Genomic DNA, 18,919 nt, shown 5'->3' with positions numbered 1-18,919 from the left:
ATGAAAGAAAATTGGCCATGCAGGCTAAAGAGAATCCCAAACAGTTTTTTCAATATGTTGCAAGTAAAAGGAAAAATGTGCATGGCATTTTAATGATTTAAAAAAATGCTGAGGGTAGGGAGGTAACCGAATCAGTCGATATAGTGGAATTACTGAGCAAGCACTTTGCAAGAGTATATCATCCAGGTGGTGACATTGCAGGAATGGAAGAACCAACAGCGTACACTGGAATTGTGATGAATGAAATAGAGGTAAATAGTCTATTACAGGACCTCAATGTCAATACCTCTGTGGGATTGGATGGTATACCAGCTCGTGTTGTACGTGAAGAGGCTAAAGAATTGTCCATTTTGTTTAATTTGAGCCTCGGGTCTGGGTCAGTCCCAAGGGGGTTGAAAGAGGGGAAAATAGTTCTGCTGCATAAAGGTGGTTCCAAGGCTGCTGTTGAAAATTACCGGCCAATCAGCATAACAGGAATCATTATCAAGGTCTTGGAGAAAATAGTCAAGAGGAAAATACAAGATTGGATAGATGAAAATGGGATACTGTATCGGGGACAGCATGGTTTTGTGAAGGTAGGTCATGCCTCAGTAACTTGCTCATGTATTATAACAGTGAATGGCTGAACTGGATAAGGGTAATGGGTTTACAGTGATTCTACTGGACCTTGCTAAGGCCTTTGACAGGATACCACATGGAATTGTAATCAGTAAAATGCAGCATACAGGGATGGATATAGGGTTGATGAGATGGATAGGAGGGTGGTTGTCGGAGAGATATCAGAGAGTGGTTTATTCAGGAGTAGAGTCCGTAAGATGGCCTGTGACTAGTGGTGTGCCACAAGGATTTGTTCTTGGACCACTGCTGTTTAATTTGTTCATTAATGATATAGGAAAGGATCTGAGAAGAACAGTTCATTTGTTTGCGGATGATGCAATGTTGGGTACGGCAATAGTGAATGCAGATGATGTCAAAATTTTGCAGGATGATTTCGATAGATTGGAGGTCTGGGCTAAGGAGAATGGATGTCAATTTAATGTGGCAAAATAAGGTTTTACATTTTGGGGTGAAAAGATTAGCAGCAGTTTGCTACATTGGTGGAACTGTACTCCAGGAAATTGATGAGGCACAAGATTTAGGAGTGTTGGTGGATAAGGAGTTGAAGTTTAGGGGGCACATTGCAAAAGTGGCCAAATCAGCTCATCAAATCACTTGGTTGTTGAAGAATATGTTGACAAGCAGAGACAAGCATGTTATTGTTCCTCTGTATTGAGCCTTGATAAGACCTCATCTCGACTACTGTGCCCAGATTTGGTCACCTAGGTTTCTTCTTGATGGGGAGGAGGTTAAGAGGATCCAGAGGCGAGTGACCAAGATGATAGCAGGTCTGTGGAATGAATCTTATGAGAACTTTCCATGAAACCTGCTTTCTTATTCTACTACCCATTTCCATATTTAATTTTCCATCTACACTAGAAACTGTACCTCAATAGCTGAAATGTTTTACTTCGTTACAGGTTCTTTATTCAGAATGAAGTTCAAGTTTTCCAAGTCCCTCCCTAAAAAGACAGAAATAATCAGTCTTTTATTTATTTATTCTTTTTTTACTGATTTTCATATCATATTTGTTGCAGCCATTATTCAATTTAGTTAAGGAATCCAACAAAGTTGTGATTGGATGTAATTAGAAGTATAATATGATTAAAAGTGCTGAGATTAAGATCTCCAATTCTGATATCGGACTTAATGCTGCAATCCTTCATAATGTGATCCACATAAATGGTGTATAATGGTGGAGACAATATGCTCCCATGACTAACATCAGATTTTTCCATCTTCTTCCTGTACCACTTTGATTCTAACTGCTAACTTACAACTTAAATATACACCATATTATTGCTGAGTTCACAGTGTAACTGTATAGTTTTGAACAAGTTTTCTTCCAGAACCTTGTCATATGTCTTTTCCAGATCTACAAAACTTAAACAGGGATCATTGTTATATTCCAATGTCTCATGTATCTGTCTTAAAGTGAGAATGTGATCCTGACAATCAGTGTTCAGCCTGAAGTCTGCTTGTTGTTCAAATTTCTCTTTGACATTTCTGCTTAGCATCATTTCAAATATGCATGCATAAATCATATCTGTAGCATTCAGTAGGACAATTCTTTTATAATTTTCAAATTGTTTTTATTCCCCATTTTACAAATGGGCACTACAAAATCTCTACTCCAATCATTCAGAATTTGACTTTCTGACCATGCCTTCTGAATTATGCAGTGCAGCTATTGTAAACTGTTATAGCTCCACATTTGAGTATTACTGCCAAATATCATCTACTCCAGCTGCCTTCCCAAGTTTCAAATTTTTCATGGCTTTTTCTACCTCAAGTACTGATATGAATTCCTCTTGAATATTATCTATCACCATTCTGTCACTTCTTGTTTCTTTGTAGTATATTTTTTCTTCCTAATATATGCATGTGTAGGTATCTGTATTTTTTTGTGTACCCTAATAGTGTTATAGTTTATAATCCGTACAGAGCATTCTAGTGCCTCTGCATTAAAAGATAACCACTGCTTGTAGCATATATGCTGCATTTATTATTCCATTATTTATTCTCTTACAGTGTTGATAATTTGTGACACAAAAAAAACGAAATAATTGTAATTATATAAATTGTTCATTAAACATTTTTACTGTGGATATGTGTTTTTCTTATATATTTAAAGGATTTTTTCCAGCTCTCTCTCTGCAGAATCTGAAGAAAGAAACATGATATGGATTTAATCTTGTGAGTAAAATGGAGGATAACAATTTCAAAATGACTTAAATATAAAGAGCTAATAAGCTTCATTTCGGCGATACAAATTTGAAATTTAAATATTAATTTAAATTTCAAAATGAGTTTATAACTGCTAATGGAAATTCTTCTGGGAGACAACTCTGAAGTATTAACATAATACACTATCAAGTTTTATGATGAATCCATGATATCAGGCTTTGGTAAGAACATAGAAAATAAATATCAGGAAGGTGGCAAAACATTCTGGAGGTTTTTGAAAAAGCTCAGCAATGGAGGAAAGAGTGCTGTAAAAGGAATCAAAGATGATAAAGGTGACATTAAAACTAGAGAAAAAGATATCCTTGAAGTTTGGATTAATTACTTTGCAAAATTGCTAAATGAAACAAGCAGTGACAGCACAGTGGTAAAAAACACTCAACAGGCATGCAATCAGGAATACATATCCATACATGAAGTAGAAAAAGTCACCAAAACCTGAAATGTAGAAAGGAAATCATAGTAGATGATATGCAACCAGAAATGATCAAGTATGGAGGTATAAAAGTCTTACAGTGACTGCACTACATAGTTCAGAAGGATGAATTCCAGATGATTGGAGTAGAGCTCTCATAGCACCCATATATAAAAAGGGAAATAAAACAATGTGAGAATTACAGAGATATACTGGGGTGTTACTGGTAAGATTTATGCAAGTATACTTGAGAAATGGTTGGGAAGGATTATGGAAGGGAGGCTTGGTGAAGAACAAGCTGGATCCAGGCCAAATAGAAGCTATAAGGATCATATTTTCACTTTACAAGACAAATAGTTGAGAAATCATGGGAATATAACAAAGATCTGTATTTAAGTTTTGTAGATCTCAAAAAGGCATATGACGAGGTGCCAAGAGAAAACCTATTCAAATACTATTACAGTTGCATGGTGTCAATGGAGCATTATACCAAGCAATACTTTAGTCTTTATTTGAGTTGTAAGTCAGCAGTTAGAATTGAAGGAAGTACAGGAAGATGGTTGAATGTTAAATCTGGTGTCAGACAAGGGTGTACATTACCCCTCTGTTATTTATTATCTATATGGATCACATTATGAAGGAAAGGTGTATTAAACCTGATATCAAAATTTAAAACGTTAATCTCAGCTCTTTACTTTGTGCAGATGATGTTATGCTTTTAAATAAATCCAGTACAAGTTTGTAAGATTCCCTGACTAAATTGAATAATTGTTGCAATAAATTTGGTACGAAAATTAGCAATAACAAGACAAAGACAATGAAAATATCAACTGCACAGAGAACCTATAAAACAAGTAAAACATTTCAGCTACTTTGGCACAATTTTTAGTGAACATGTTAAATTAAATATGGGAATATACAACAGAATTAACAAACCCGAATGGTAGGAAGTCAACTGAATAAATTCATATGGAATAAGAGAGAAATTAGTCAGAACAGTAAATTAGCTTATACAAGACAGTGTTCAAACCAGTTTTAACTTATGGATCTGAGAGCTGGGTCGGAAGTAAAACACTTGACCAAAGACTAGAGACCGCAGATATGAGAGTCCTGAGAAAGATTAGGGGGTGCGAACAGATGGCATCAATGGCAATATCATATTAAAAACATGGATATTATGAAAGAACTTGCCATTGTTAGCATTTTTAGGAATGTGTTAGAGCTAATCTCAGGTGGTATGGTCACTTAAACAGAATGGGAAAGGAAAGATTAGCAAAACAAGTGTTCTCTGGCATTTGGCAGGGAAAATAACCAGAGGAATACCAAGATATAGGTGGATTGATACTGAGATTAGCTCTGCTAACACATTCCTGAATGCTAACAATATCAAGTTCTTAGAAGACAGAAATATAAGATCTGATAATGTTGCAATCTTGACAGATACCAGATTGATTTGGAGGAAAATTGTTGATATGAAGTTAGTAATGATGTAAGTTTTCATGAAGTACTATCATAATATCCTGTACACTCCTTGAGGGTACATGTTAGGAATTTGTTGATGATGATATCAAAAAAAAAAAAAGTTCGCAACAGATTAATGCGACAACATTTTAATGTCAGTATAAATCAAGGTTTTTGTGTTCAGACACCTAGATTAAGTGAAATACTTTGACAACTATATACTAAGCATAAAAAACTTATTGTTTAATACTGACCATATACAAATATTTTAACTTTCTTTGCCTACCAGTTTCACTAGCAAACTGTCTAGCTTTTTCAAGGTGTTGAGGAAAAGTATAAAAAATACTAGTAAATGCAAATTGAAAGGAACATAAAAATGTTGTAAACACTCTAGTAGCTAAGGTTGCACGTTGGCGTGACAGAGACTGAGTGGACTTATTGTTCTTAATCATTATCATGCATGCGTGTTTGTTGTAAATGCATAATGTGATTACTAGCTAGCTGTAGTTCAGATGGATTTAGAGAGAGGATGCGGTTTTTCCATGAACTGATAAGAATAGTACCCTGGTTTCTGTTGAGGTTTCCGCCAGTTTTTAACACTACTGCGGCTTCCTTGAATAAACGATGTCTATAATCGTTTATTCAAGGATCTATAATCGCTCTGTCACGCGAATGTGCAACCTTAGCTACTAGGGTGTTTACGACGTTTTTATGTTCCTTTCAATTTGCATTTACTAGTATTTTTTATACTTTTCTGTCAATGCCTTCAAAAAGCTAGACAGTTTGCTAGCGAAATTGGTAGGCAAAGAATGTTAAAATATTTGTATATGGTCAGTATTAAACAATACGTTTTTTATGCTTAACTTTCAAATGACCAAATATGTTTAATTTGAACTATATATTAAATTCAAACTCTGACATCACATCTAGTAGATAGTCATGTTTATAGTAAAACATGTGAATAACTGATTAGTACAATTATTATTTTTTTTTTATAAGGCTATCACAAAAATAGAAGATATTAACAAAATGTTTTCTTGCTTTTGGCAAGCTGTGTTGCTGTAATATTACCTTTGTTGCTGCATTTACATTGGCTCCTCTTTTAACTAATTCAGTAACTACAGAAACATGACCTTCCTTTGAGGCAAGATGAAGTGCATTTAAACCATTCTGAGCAAAAAAATAAAAAATAAAATAAGTATATAAATAAATTATGCACATAATAATCTAGATTTATTAATATTAGAAATATTAATGAAACTATTTCATCTTGATATTATGCAACTAATTCATAAAGTTTAAGCTGGGGGGGGGGGGCTGCAAAATTTGCAAATAATTGTTACCCACCAATTATTATTTTTATTCCCATGCTTTTCTCCTCTCCCACTCCCTACCTACAGACTGATGACACACACAGACACATTGAGCCAGTAGGTTTTATTTCATACAAAAGACATCTTTTGTTTAAAATAAAGACATCTTCACTGGAGCATCAGCAATAGTCATTCACAAATACATCTTACAAAACTGATATAATGGTCAATGCAGAGATGCTGATAAAGGCAATGTATGAGCTCATGACTTCCTAACAACAGTGGCATGTGTTTCCAAATGCCAATGACTGAGGAGCATTTCCCTGTGGTACATCAGTTTCAAAATACTGTCTTCCTGTAGGCTCACTTTTTCCATTTAGGCTGATCTAAAGCCAGAGCCTTTGATGTTGTTTTAAGGAGCATTAGTCCTGTTGCATATTTACAAGTAAAAATGCAACAGGAATATAAATGAAACATTTAGGAATGTGTGTATTCCTAAATATTTAGGAATAAAATCAACTCGTATATAAAAATTCATCTGTATACCATAAAAGTTACATAAAAATACAATTTTAAATAAAATTATAGTTAATATGTTTAAGAAATTTACAAACACAAGATATATTTGAAGTATCTGATAAAACCTGTGAGTGCACAAGATTCAGGCAGATTGCTAAAAGTGGTACACTAATGACCGTTAATTAAAAAATGAGGGAAGTCTATTTGATTCAACTGATTAACACTGGAGTATTAGCTTAAGCACGTTCTTGCCCATCAACAGGAAGAAGTATATAAAATGCCAGCATGATTGGCACAGTGTTTAGCATATCTGCTCTCCAATTAACAAGCAGTGAGAGTTCAAATCTCATCTTGGTCATGGATGTTTATAAGCCTTCAGGTGAGAGATGAATTTCATCGCCCACTGTGAGACCACTGCTCCACTTTCTGAAGGCCTGAATAACTTCCTCCCTAACCCTGCACAGACTCGACTGCAATAGTGGATGAAATATATTAATCATCATCAATTTTGTAACTATATTATTTCAATGAAATATCAATGATAGTGCAATTTTAGTGGGTCTTCCTTGGCAACCTTGATGTATATACATTTCAAGGCCTATGGGATAGTTAAATGCCTTATCTGGTGGTATAGCTGAATGGAGGGCTCACCATCCCATGATGTTTGAGACTGGAGTATTAGTTTTGTCTTATGCTCTGCTATAAATGGTGGAGAAAACAGGCAGATGATGGTTAACTGGAGGGATGAGCTGACCTAGATACAGTATTTGCAGTCATATTTCTTTTAATCCATGTTGAGACATTTGTTCTTCCCCCTTTGACAAAACAAAACAATACTTTTCCAAGACATCTGTTCTATCTCCTTTAACAAACAATCCGGATCTTAAAGAGTACTTGATGCTATTGATATATTGAACAGCTTAGTACTTTAGAAAAGTTAGGAATCAGTACAAATAATGCATCTTAGTAGCATTTTAGTTTTATGTAATTTAATGCAAGTTGTGTTAAATTTGAAAAATATGTTAGCAAATTAAACTTTCAAATTTTCAATTGGATCTTTGAAACAGGTTCTAGTTTCTCATCATCTTCATTCAGACACTCCAGTAAATTCATTGCAAGATGGTCCAAAATTTTTTCTTAGTACTTCTTTCAAACATATTGAGATTGCTATTATCTGCCCTTGTTGATTACCATGTTTCACATCTATAAGTTAATATCCGTCATAGACAGCTTAAACAGAATTTTTCTTCAGATTTGTTTGATAATATTCTCAATTTTTGGCATTATAAAATCAAAATATCCATGACTGGCCTTTTCAATTTCTTCCTCCATCTCTTGATGCATATCAAACTGTTAATGTTAATTCCTAGATACAGGCATGCCCCAGTCATAGGATACATTAGGTTCCAGACCACTGTTGCATAGTGCATGACTGCCTTTTATCACCCCTCCCATGCATGTAATAGTTTCATAATGATTTCAACCAGTAATATGACATAAATAAAGCATTTACTTATGTCTGATTTGCAAATAGAAAATTTTTGCACATGAAAAAATTATTCCAAATAGCTTGGCTTAGGGAACATGCTATACCAGTTGGATCATCTATCTACACCAGTGTTTTTCAAAGTGTGGTTCACGTACCCCACCCCCCAGGTACTCGAAAGGTCTTCAGGGGGTACTTTGCAATTTTCGGCTATGCATCATTAATGCATGGAATCATTATATTTCTCAACAAATAGTGCAATTAGAGACAACTAGGATAAAAAGAGCACTAACTAATGAATCACATCTCCCCTCCAACAGAAACTGCTGTATAGACTCAAGCAAAACCATATTTTACCAGTGCAACATATGGCTTTGCTTGACACTACCCCATCGTGAACATGTTAAAACTAGGAAATATATAGTGAATATGTTTCAGATATTATGGAATTCGGTTGAAGAGAATTAGCATTTCAACTCAACTGTTGAAATTTGGTTCGCACGATCTTTTGTTAATACTGCACAATCATATGCACGTCTTCATAGCTGCTCTAAGTATCTTGTCTTGTAAATTACTGTTAATTTTTGCTTGAAATAATGGGAAAGAAGATGAAGCTATTTGGGTAGATGACTTTGATGATGCACACAAGGAAACTGTTATCGATGCCTAGATTAGCTATAGCGAGTAGGAGCTTCTTGGTAAGTCACACCATTTGCAGTTTTTTTTCCTGAAAACTTTAGTTTCTGAAAATCCCTGCATATATCTCATACCACGATTTTTTAGCTTCAATTTTGGAAAAAAAGCAAGTTATATTTGAGTAAATACAGTAATTTTTTTAGCTTTCAAATTCTGAAGTATGGATCATTGGTTAAAGATTACATTTATAAAACCCACAAAAGAGAGCAATATGGCAAATACAAGTAGCTAAGCAACAAGAAAACGTTGATATTGCATCTGGATCAAATGAAATTGATATAGGTGTGTCGTCTGACATCTCTAGAGGACCCTAGGACCAACAGCAGTTGCCTTCTTCAGCCTCATTTGCTCGTTGTTAGTGCCTGTGTGCACATATCATAGTTTTATGTGCCCAGAAGATGACAATGTAGCATTGTCGAAATATAGGAAGGTATTGATTAAAGTTTTTTAATTAATATTTAATATACATTGTTATTTCCTGTAAAATTTAAAGTCATGTGTAACCAACATATAAGTTTATCTACATGAATTTAAAGAAGTGCTACACTAGTTAATATCTTGTCCATAAATGTGACAATCTTATTGCCAAAATTGAAAAAAATAAATAAATAAAAAATCTTAATAGTGTAGAACAGTGTTTCTCAAACTTCAGATATCCACGTACCCCTTCTTAAATTTTGATTATTACCAAGTACCCCCTTCATCAAATAATAAATAAATAAAGTATATTTCATTGTAAATGTCTGTTTTATTTGAGTTTATAAATTAATGTAAACAAAAAATATGATTTATTATTAATAGAACAAAATTTGGAATAGGTTCCTCTTCATTTCCCGTCCATGAAAATTTTTCATCTTCTTCCTAGTTGGTTCTCTAGAGATGTCATCCTAAAAAATATGACCTGACTACCTGTTACAAACCACATAAGAAATTGGCATCTCTTATCTGTTCCACCAAAGACCGGCCACTTCCCCTAGACCTACCTGGAGTATACTAGGTCTCTTGCAGCTGTAAACTATCCTACTACAGCCAAAGAGGCATGACAGCTAATATCAGGATTTGCCAACATAAAGACTACATACAGTTTCACCAATACAGCCACTCAGGATTTGTGGACCATGCACTAGATACCATCACAGAATACACTGGAAGAAAGCCACTTTACTGCACTATAGCAAATATAAATATAAAGATTGTTCTTGGAATCAGCCTCAGCTCTAAAAAACTTGGGCTCATGCACCCAAATTTGGATGCATGAGACTGCCCCAAATTTAGAAAGCTTGCATCCTTAGAATATCAGCCCACCAGCCAAGACAACCCAATTTAGCTCGCTAGGGGACACCTTTAGAACTCTAGGACCAACAGCAGTTGCCTTCTTCAGCCTCATTTGCTCGTTGTTGATGTCTACATGCACATATCATAGTTTTACATTCCCAGGAGATGGCAATGTAATATTGCCGAAATATAGGAAGGTACTGATTAAAGTTTTTAATTAATATTTAATATATGTTGTCATTTCCTGAAAAATTGAAAGTCATAGCACTAGATACCATCACAGAATACACTGGAAGAAAGCCACTTTACTGCACTATAGCAAATATAAATATAAAGAATGTTCTTGGAATCAGCCTCAGCTCTAAAAAACTTGGGCTCATGCACCCAAATTTGGATGCATGAGACTGCCCCAAATTTGGAAAGCTTGCATCCTTAGAATATCAGCCCACCAGCCAAGACAACCCAATTTAGCTCGCTAGGGGACACCTTTAGAACTCTAGGACCAACAGCAGTTGCCTTCTTCAGCCTCATTTGCTCGTTGTTGATGTCTACATGCACATATCATAGTTTTACATTCCCAGGAGATGGCAATGTAATATTGCCGAAATATAGGAAGGTACTGATTAAAGTTTTTAATTAATATTTAATATATGTTGTCATTTCCTGAAAAATTGAAAGTCATTCTTTAAATTCACTTAAAATTTTGTTTTAACAACTGTAACAGCAGTGCAAGGTAAATTTAGCATGTGACATCTCTCTCAGTATTTGATACACCATCGTCATCAAATTTAATAATTATAATCTTAGTATGTAATAGGTTTATGCATCTTCTGTTCACTGCCGCAAGCAACAACACCCTTGCTTTGAATTTTCTCTGCCATTATTAACAGCAATAAAATACAATAATAGTTATAAAGGATTTATAATTCACAGCAAAACACCAAAACTGAGAGAGATATAATGAACAAAGAAGTCATAAATAAAATGAGTTCATGAATATGCATCTATTGATTCACAAAAGCATCATGTTGCTAAAACCGTCACATGAGCAAATGTGATGCTGTGTAAATGGACATTAGTCACAACAGAAAAACATGTAAGTGGATTGTCATAGAGCAAAGCATTTTAATGTGGGACATTACTGTGGTTAGTTAAATCGGTCCTTGAAATGCACATATATTTAGTCTTTTTCTTATTTATAAGAAGACTCATAGGCATCCTTGCCTTTATTTGATGCAGTTTGTATAATATCCTAATGAGTCTCAAAGGATAATGATGTCAACATCTTAGGCCAAAAGGATGCTTTTCCCATTCATTAATTTACATACTCCTTTGTTCAATTGGGTCTCTGACTTTTTCCAATGTGAGGTTGAACAGCATCAATCGAGAAGTATCGATAAAGGCAACTTTCTTGAAAAGGGGTTGATCCATTCATCTGACAGAATTCACGGTCATAAGCAGAAGTCCACAGATTGCTTTCATGGTACTAAGGTAACCATGGGTATGATGTTTTGGCAAGACAGAGAATTCCTCTGATTACTTCAACTATCACTAGTCAAATTCTTCTTAAGATGTACTTTTTATATCTTTATGCGTCTTTTATTGGGCAACTGCCATTATCCTTGCAGGAATGGAAAATTGTTTCTTAATGATCCGAAGTTGGATTTCTCTGTCACTTTCATTATATTAGGCCTTGATGTTTCTTAGACTGGTAGTCAAATTATTTCATAATTATTATTTAATTAATAATAATATTGACAATGTGTTTCCTTAAAATGTCCAGCTACTAACCTAGGAAATATAATGTCGAGACATTGCTGGAACTGGCTGCACTTGACAGTGCATCTGGTTCCAACAATGTCTTCAAAGGGCATCAACATTTACTCTTTACCTGTGAAATTTACACACAAATTTCTCCCCACCCAGATGCATTTTTTTCCCAGTATCTGCAGCTGCCCTTAAAATCAATCTAATCTAAATAAATATGGATGACTTACTTCTCAAAACATGGCAATGGCACTCATTGAAGGTGCCATACCTAGTTAGGACTCTAGACTTGTGTTAACTGAGTTTCACTTTGTTTTGTGTTGCCTCTGTGTACATGTATGTTACAATAATAAATTTAGTTTAACCCTTTATCCAAGTGTGAAGATATTTTCAGGACTGAGGTAAGGTAGTGCAACACAAGCCAACCCCAGGCAAAGGTGGACCAAGCTCTCATCAATCCTTGTCTCAGTATCTCCCATAATGCGAAGCACATCTCCTTTTGACATGTATATTGCTATGCATTAAGGGAAGGGCCACTACCCAGACCGGTTCCGACGTTTATTGAGGTCTCATCAGTGGGAGGCAGACACCCAAACGTGGAGATATAAGGCAGAAGCAATAGGAGAGGTCATATTTACCTATAGGAGTTGCCAACAGGTGTACCACCTTATTAATGAATTACTCTGGATTTAGAGAAAGATGTTGGAAGTTTATTTTGCACCTTAATGCAAAGCACATCTCCTTGCAGACATGTATACTGCTATGCATTAAGGGAAGGGCCACTACCCAAACCGGTCTGGGTAGTGGCCCTTCCCTTAATGCATAGTTAGATGTCAACAAGGCTGTATGAATGGATGAAATCAGTAATTCCACTACAGCCTCTCCCATAGCTATTCTATTACCAGTGTCAATCTTCCTCTTGCTTCCCACATGACAGACGAATTCCCCTGAATTATCTTTGGTCTCAATAGCCCTCTCCTCTAATAATAACACATATTTTTCTTTCCTTTCACCTTTGTAGCTTGTACTTAATATTTCTTGTGCATCATAACTACTATGTTGTACCTACTCCATAACATATTTTTCTCACTACTTGTCAAACTTCACTCTTCATCAATTTCAGTCATTCAATATTTATTTACAATTCTTGGTATTCCAGTTGGGCAATGTTCGTGTCAGAATATTTCTAATCAATTCTAACTCTGTCTAACTCTTATTCCCATAATTCATCAACCGGTGATAATGATGTTGGTTAACTATGAAGTGTCTCAAAATGAACTAGCTTGTAATTCCACATATATTCCTTCTTTCTGGTTTGACCACCTCTCAAAACCAGCACCTTATGATTACTGAGACAATGTTAATAATTCATTCACAGCCACACCCTCAGGGAATGTGGTTGTGAATGAGGTATCACCAAATTTAACTCTAGAACCTTCTGTTATGTCTATCACATACTGCTTAAGATAGTAAACTCAACAAATTTCTGAACAAACTCCTCGTCATGTTCCTATACAATTTCTCTTCCTTTCAATCCACATTCCTATAATTAAAATCTGGCTTTTGATCTAACTGTTAATGGAACATATGACATAATAATCAAGATAGAAAACATATTATATGCAGTAAATAACTTTATGAAATTAGCAGAAATATTTCATACAAACAGTACATCACCAATGTGGAACAACAACAAGAGACATAAAACAAGGCAAATACAATCATTCACAATAACAGCAAATGCCGCATGTTAGAAAGAGGAAATCAAACACACAATAAATTATTTCTGATATTTATGTAGGATGCAAATCTCTACAAACTTTTGGGAGAAAGATGCAGCCATTCTGATTCAAATTAAGGCAGTGTAACAGGACTTCAAAACCATTTCTGAATAGAAGATAATATTTAAAACCATTATGAAGAAGGCAAGCTTCATTTCAAAGGGTACCGGGTTTGGTTTCAATATCATATGGTACAAGTGATCAGACTTTTGAGGTTTAAGGTATTCAATACGGCACACATGTTTGCTATTAAAAAAAAAAAAAAAACAGAACAGCTTTTTTGAACAAACTATGTTAGATTCCATTTACAAGGAATATGATAACACCAGCTAGAGAGAAGGAGAGAAGGGCGATGAGGGAAGTATGTTTGTCTTTTGCAGTTAAGAGATCAGAAATTTTGTTGACAAGAAAATATAATGGGTTTTAGGTGAAACTTCAAGATTCTGCCTATAGGTACAGTCTTTGTCACAGTTAAATGTGACAAAGACTGTAAGCATTTGATTCCATTTTGTTTTGATAGTGAGAACTATTATTATAATTATGAAGGAGAAGAATAAATGTTATATGTACTCTATAAATTAAAGATTTGATAATCCCATTTTCTGGGAGAATATAATAAGCAGAACATTGATATACATTTATCATCATCATCATGCATATCAAGTATTTAGGCCTAACTTGGCCTGTTCCTGTCTTAGAAGTCATCGTTGAATCTTTTAAGAGGACATCCTGGTTTTCTTCTTCCTAATGGCTTGTACTTTAAGGCTTGTTTTGGTAATCTTTACTGGCAGATATACATTTATCTGCCAGTAAAAGTAGATTTCCAATATATAGTGGTTGACAATGTACTAGAGGTTCCCAGAACTCTCCTTTTCCATGGTGAATTGACCATGTGAATGAAGGCTACTGATATCGTTTAGGAAGGTGGTAAGTTCATTTTCAGAATTGATCAAATAGAAAATATATCATCTACACAATGAACCCATAAAGAAGGATGAGGTTGAATGGTTGAAAACAAAGATCTTCTAATTGGTTTGAATAATAATCAGCCAAGAGTAAGGGACTGAGAGCTCCCCTTGGTTGTACCCTCAATCCATTCATAGATTATTTTTCCAGATAAAATAATCAGACTATACAATGAATTCAGATATCTTCATGACATCTAGAGGGAAATCATCATACATATTTACTAGCATCCCCCTTGGCTGATCATTCAATTCAGCCAAGGGAATGTCAGTAAACAGAGAAAATGCCAAAGCTGATAAAAATGTTAGATGCCTGCATGTAAATATCCTTGATTTTTTCAAGAAAATGTGTAGATTTTGTGATAAATTATCAATATTGATAATTGTATGCTTGATATACAAGACAGGAATATAGATCTTCTATAAGTAGGAGAGTCAATAGTTCACAACAGATTTCACAGGACTGGTCTTTGTAATATATTTTTGGAAGACCATATGAATAAGGAGACATTGTGAAAAATAGGTTATACCCTACTAAAAGATAGATTACTTAACTGAATAAGATCACTGATGAAGTTAGTTGGGACGACAATAAAGTGAAGAAACTATGCACTCATTTTGGTAAGACTTCTCACATATATGGTCTTCTGTTACATAAAGAATGTACATAAAATACGTATTTCTATACAAGCTTCTCATATTTTAGTTAGCTTTGACATTGTTTCTCCCTAACATCCTCTTGGGTGACATCATCTGCTTTTTATATGATGATTTCTCTTTAATATCGTGAAGATATCAGAATTCATTATATAATCAGGATATTTTATCTGGAAAAATAAGATCTATAAACAGACTGAGGGAATAGTGATGGATAACCTTGGCTGCTTATTCTTTAAACTATCTAGAAGATACTTAATTTTCAACTATTCATCCTCAACCCTCTTTCTGGTTTCACTATGCTGCCATTTGGCCTCATTCTAAATATGAACTTCCACCTTCTTACATGCCATCCAACTTACGTCCACATTTACGAAATATTCAGTTCACTGCAGAAAAGTGGAGTTTTGGGCATTTATCCTTTTGGTAAAGCCTGCCTTTGTCTCTAGGTGGTATTTACCAGATTCCTTCTGGTAAGAAGATAATGTAATCTAGCATACTTTGATCAGACAGGCCATACTGCTTTGGTAGGTAAAAGGAAGGATAATAAATGGTAGAAGCAGAAACACATTTAACATAGTAAATAAGTGATTTGGAACAAACAAGCAATTCAAGAGAGAGAATATAAAGGCAATTGAACCATTAATTAACATTAAGTTCTGCATGTTGGAAGGATCATATCAAATATATGATAAATCATTTGTTATTTAAGTGAGAAGCTCCTAAATTTTTTGGTGAAAAGAGAGAGAGAGAAGTAATCAATATGATTCAGAGTAGGCCATGAAAATAGGACTTCAGATCTTTCTCTGAAGAGAAGATAATGTTTAAAAGTGCTTCTATGGAGAAAGCAAGTCTCATTCCAGAGGGCACTGCTCTTTATCATCATAACGAGAGCTTCTCACTATCAAAACTAAATGGAATCCAATTAATATAACTCTGGTCACTCATACATTCCCACATTGAAGGATAATGCAATGAAACATAGGGTACCAATTCCATATATTTCTGACCTATAGGCAGAATCTTGCTTAATACTGCATGATACCTACGTGTTTTCTTATGGATAAAATTTCTACTTTTTTACCAACTACAGAATATTTTGTATATTTTGGTCAGACAGGACAATCAGTAGAGGAAAAAATAAATAAAATAAATAAATAAAAGGATTAGCAAACACAGAATTATATTAAGTACTTTGAAATCAAAATTCTGTCCCAAGTATGCAAAGTAATCTGGAGTTTGTAAGAAATTAAAAATTATATCCATAAGAATATATGTAGGTAACAATTAGTATTAAGGAAGATTTTGCATATAAGTCAGAAATATATGGAATTGGTACCCTATGTTCCACAGCATGACAGAATTTCATGCCGGATGGGGCATGGCCTGGAAAAACAGCGCCACCTGTTGTTTTGGCCAATGAATCAGGGCTAACAGTGAAAAGTCAGTTACTGGAATAAATCCTGAAACACGTCCCAACTCAACACCACCAGAGTTCAAGATCAGTACTATCAAGATAAGAAGCCTAAATGGCAAAGTAATGGAACTATCTGAAAAATTGGATAAGTACCAGATACATAATAGAGGTCACTAAAACAAAAAAGACAAAAACTGGCGAGATATTTCTGAGCAATAAATACAAAATGTTATATTCAGGCAATAACAATCAAGGAAAACAAGGTGGAGTAGCCACAGTATTTAACAGTAAATACAAGGCTAATCTTCTTGAATGGCAGGCAATTTCAAGCAGACTGATGTGGGCAAATATCAGAATGGGGAACTGGACAATGAGACTTATTTGTGCCTATGGTCCCACAGAAGGTTCTACTAAGTGGAGTAAATATTTTTCAGGCTTTAGAGAAAGCAACTGACACAATGAAAAAGGAAAAGTCAGTCATTGTTGGGGATCTAAATAGCAGAGTAGGAAATGATTGTCAGACATACAAAAATATTTTGGGAAAATTTGGAGAAAAGAGCAAAGCTAATAACAATGGCAAATAACTGTTGGATTTCTGCTCAGGATATGTACTGGTTATTACTAACGCAATTTTCCAACATAAAAATGTGCACAAATTCACATGGAGAGAAGAGGCAAGGAATAAAAAAAACCTTATTGACTATGTTATTGTTGATAGTGATGTTTTCTCACTGGTGCAAGACACTAGAGTGTACAGAGGATTTGAAATTAAAAGTGATCACCATTTAGTCTTGAGCAGGATAAAACTGAATTTCATATTGAAAAGAAGAACCTGTAAGAAAGTTTTCAAGTGAATAAAAGTTGAGCAGCTCTCAGATGTGAACTGCAGACTAAATACATGAACATTATTAAAGAAAAAATAAAGGAGTTTGAAAACAGGAATCAAACCTTAGATATTCGAGTGGCAAGTTCTGAAGTAAACATTGATTGATTCAGTCAGAGAGGCATGTGGTGGGGTTATCTGCAAGGATAGAAAAATCAGAACTCCATGGTGGACACAGGAAGTTAAAGAGGCAGTGAAGAAAAAAGAAGAAAGCATACTGAAGGTTCCTGGCAAATAAGTCGACTTGTGCTCTTGGAGAATACAGAGACAAATGCAAGAAAGTTAAACACTGTGTAAAATATTCTGATGGCTATTGAAAAAGCTCAGAAATGGAGGAAAGAGTGCTGTAAAAGGAATTAGAGATGATAAAGGTGACATGAAAACTGGTGAAAAAGATATCCTTGATGTATAGAGTAATTACTTCAAAAAATTACTAAATAGAACAATCAGTGTCAGCACAGTAGTAAAAAACACTCAACAGGCATGAACAGGAATACATATCCACGCTTGAAGCAGAGAAAGCCATCTAAAGCCTGAAATGTGGAAAGGCAGCGGAAGTATATGATTTTTGACCAGAAATACTGAAGTACGGAGGTATAAAAGTCTTACAGTGGCTGAACTGCATAGTTCAGAAGGCCTGGCCAGAGGGAAGAATTCCATATGATTGCAGTAGAGCCCTCATAGTACCCATATATAGAAATGGAAATAGAACTGAAAGTGAGAATTACAGAGGTATTTCCCTACTGAGTGTTCCTGGTAAGATTTATGCAAGTATACTTGAGAAACGGTTGGGAAGGATTGTGGAAGGGAAGCTTGGTGAAGAACAAGCTGGATTCAAGTCAAATAGAGGCGGTAAGGATCAGATTTTCACTTTACAAGACAAATAGTTGAGAAATCATGGGAATATAACAAAGATCTGTATTTAAGTTTTGTTAGATCTCCAAAAGGCATATGACGAGATGCCAAGATAAAAACTATTCAAAACACTACAGTTGTATACTGCCACTGGAGTATTATATCAAGCAATACTTAGTCTTTATTTGAGTTGAAAGTCAGCAGTTAGAATTGAGTGAAGTACAGGAAGACAGTTGAATTTTAAAACTGGTGTCAGACAAGGATATACGAGGTTGGTCTGAAACGTTCTCGGCCTCGACCACAGATGGCAACACTATCTGCAAGATGATTTTTTTTTTCTAAGTTACTACATCTATCATAAGCATCCATGTGAAATTACAAGTCATTCTATCAAGTGGTTTGTTTTATACAGCTGCCTGAAGCAAAAGTGTTGTCTTTATCCCTTGAAATGGATAAAATTGAGTATCATGCAGTTATAAAATTCTTTGTAAAAGAAAGCCAAAAGAAATTCATTCAAAGTTCATCAAAGTTTATGGGCACTCTTCTCCATTTTTGACAATTAAGAAATGGGCTGGCAAGTTTAAACGT

General features: G+C 34.8%; 1 protein-coding gene across 16 annotated transcripts in view; it reads right to left on the bottom strand.

The window, feature by feature from the left end:
• The window catches only part of LOC150095834 (uncharacterized), a 1,527,755-nt gene that overhangs the window by 1,095,516 nt on the left and 413,320 nt on the right, over window positions 1-18,919 (bottom strand). For all 16 annotated transcript variants that reach the window (XM_090409494.1, XM_090409490.1, XM_090409495.1 and 13 more), the window contains one exon: window positions 5,789-5,887. In XM_090409494.1, coding sequence (XP_090265620.1) covers window positions 5,789-5,887 — 99 coding nt within the window. The remainder of the gene's footprint in view (window positions 1-5,788; window positions 5,888-18,919) is intronic.

This window comes from Typopeltis vanoorti, chromosome 19, assembly GCF_054136105.1.
Source record: "Typopeltis vanoorti isolate ZY-2024b chromosome 19, IOZ_Tvanoo_1.0, whole genome shotgun sequence".
Classification (NCBI taxonomy): domain Eukaryota; kingdom Metazoa; phylum Arthropoda; class Arachnida; order Uropygi; family Thelyphonidae; genus Typopeltis; species Typopeltis vanoorti.
This window is presented reverse-complemented; position numbering and strand designations above follow the sequence as displayed.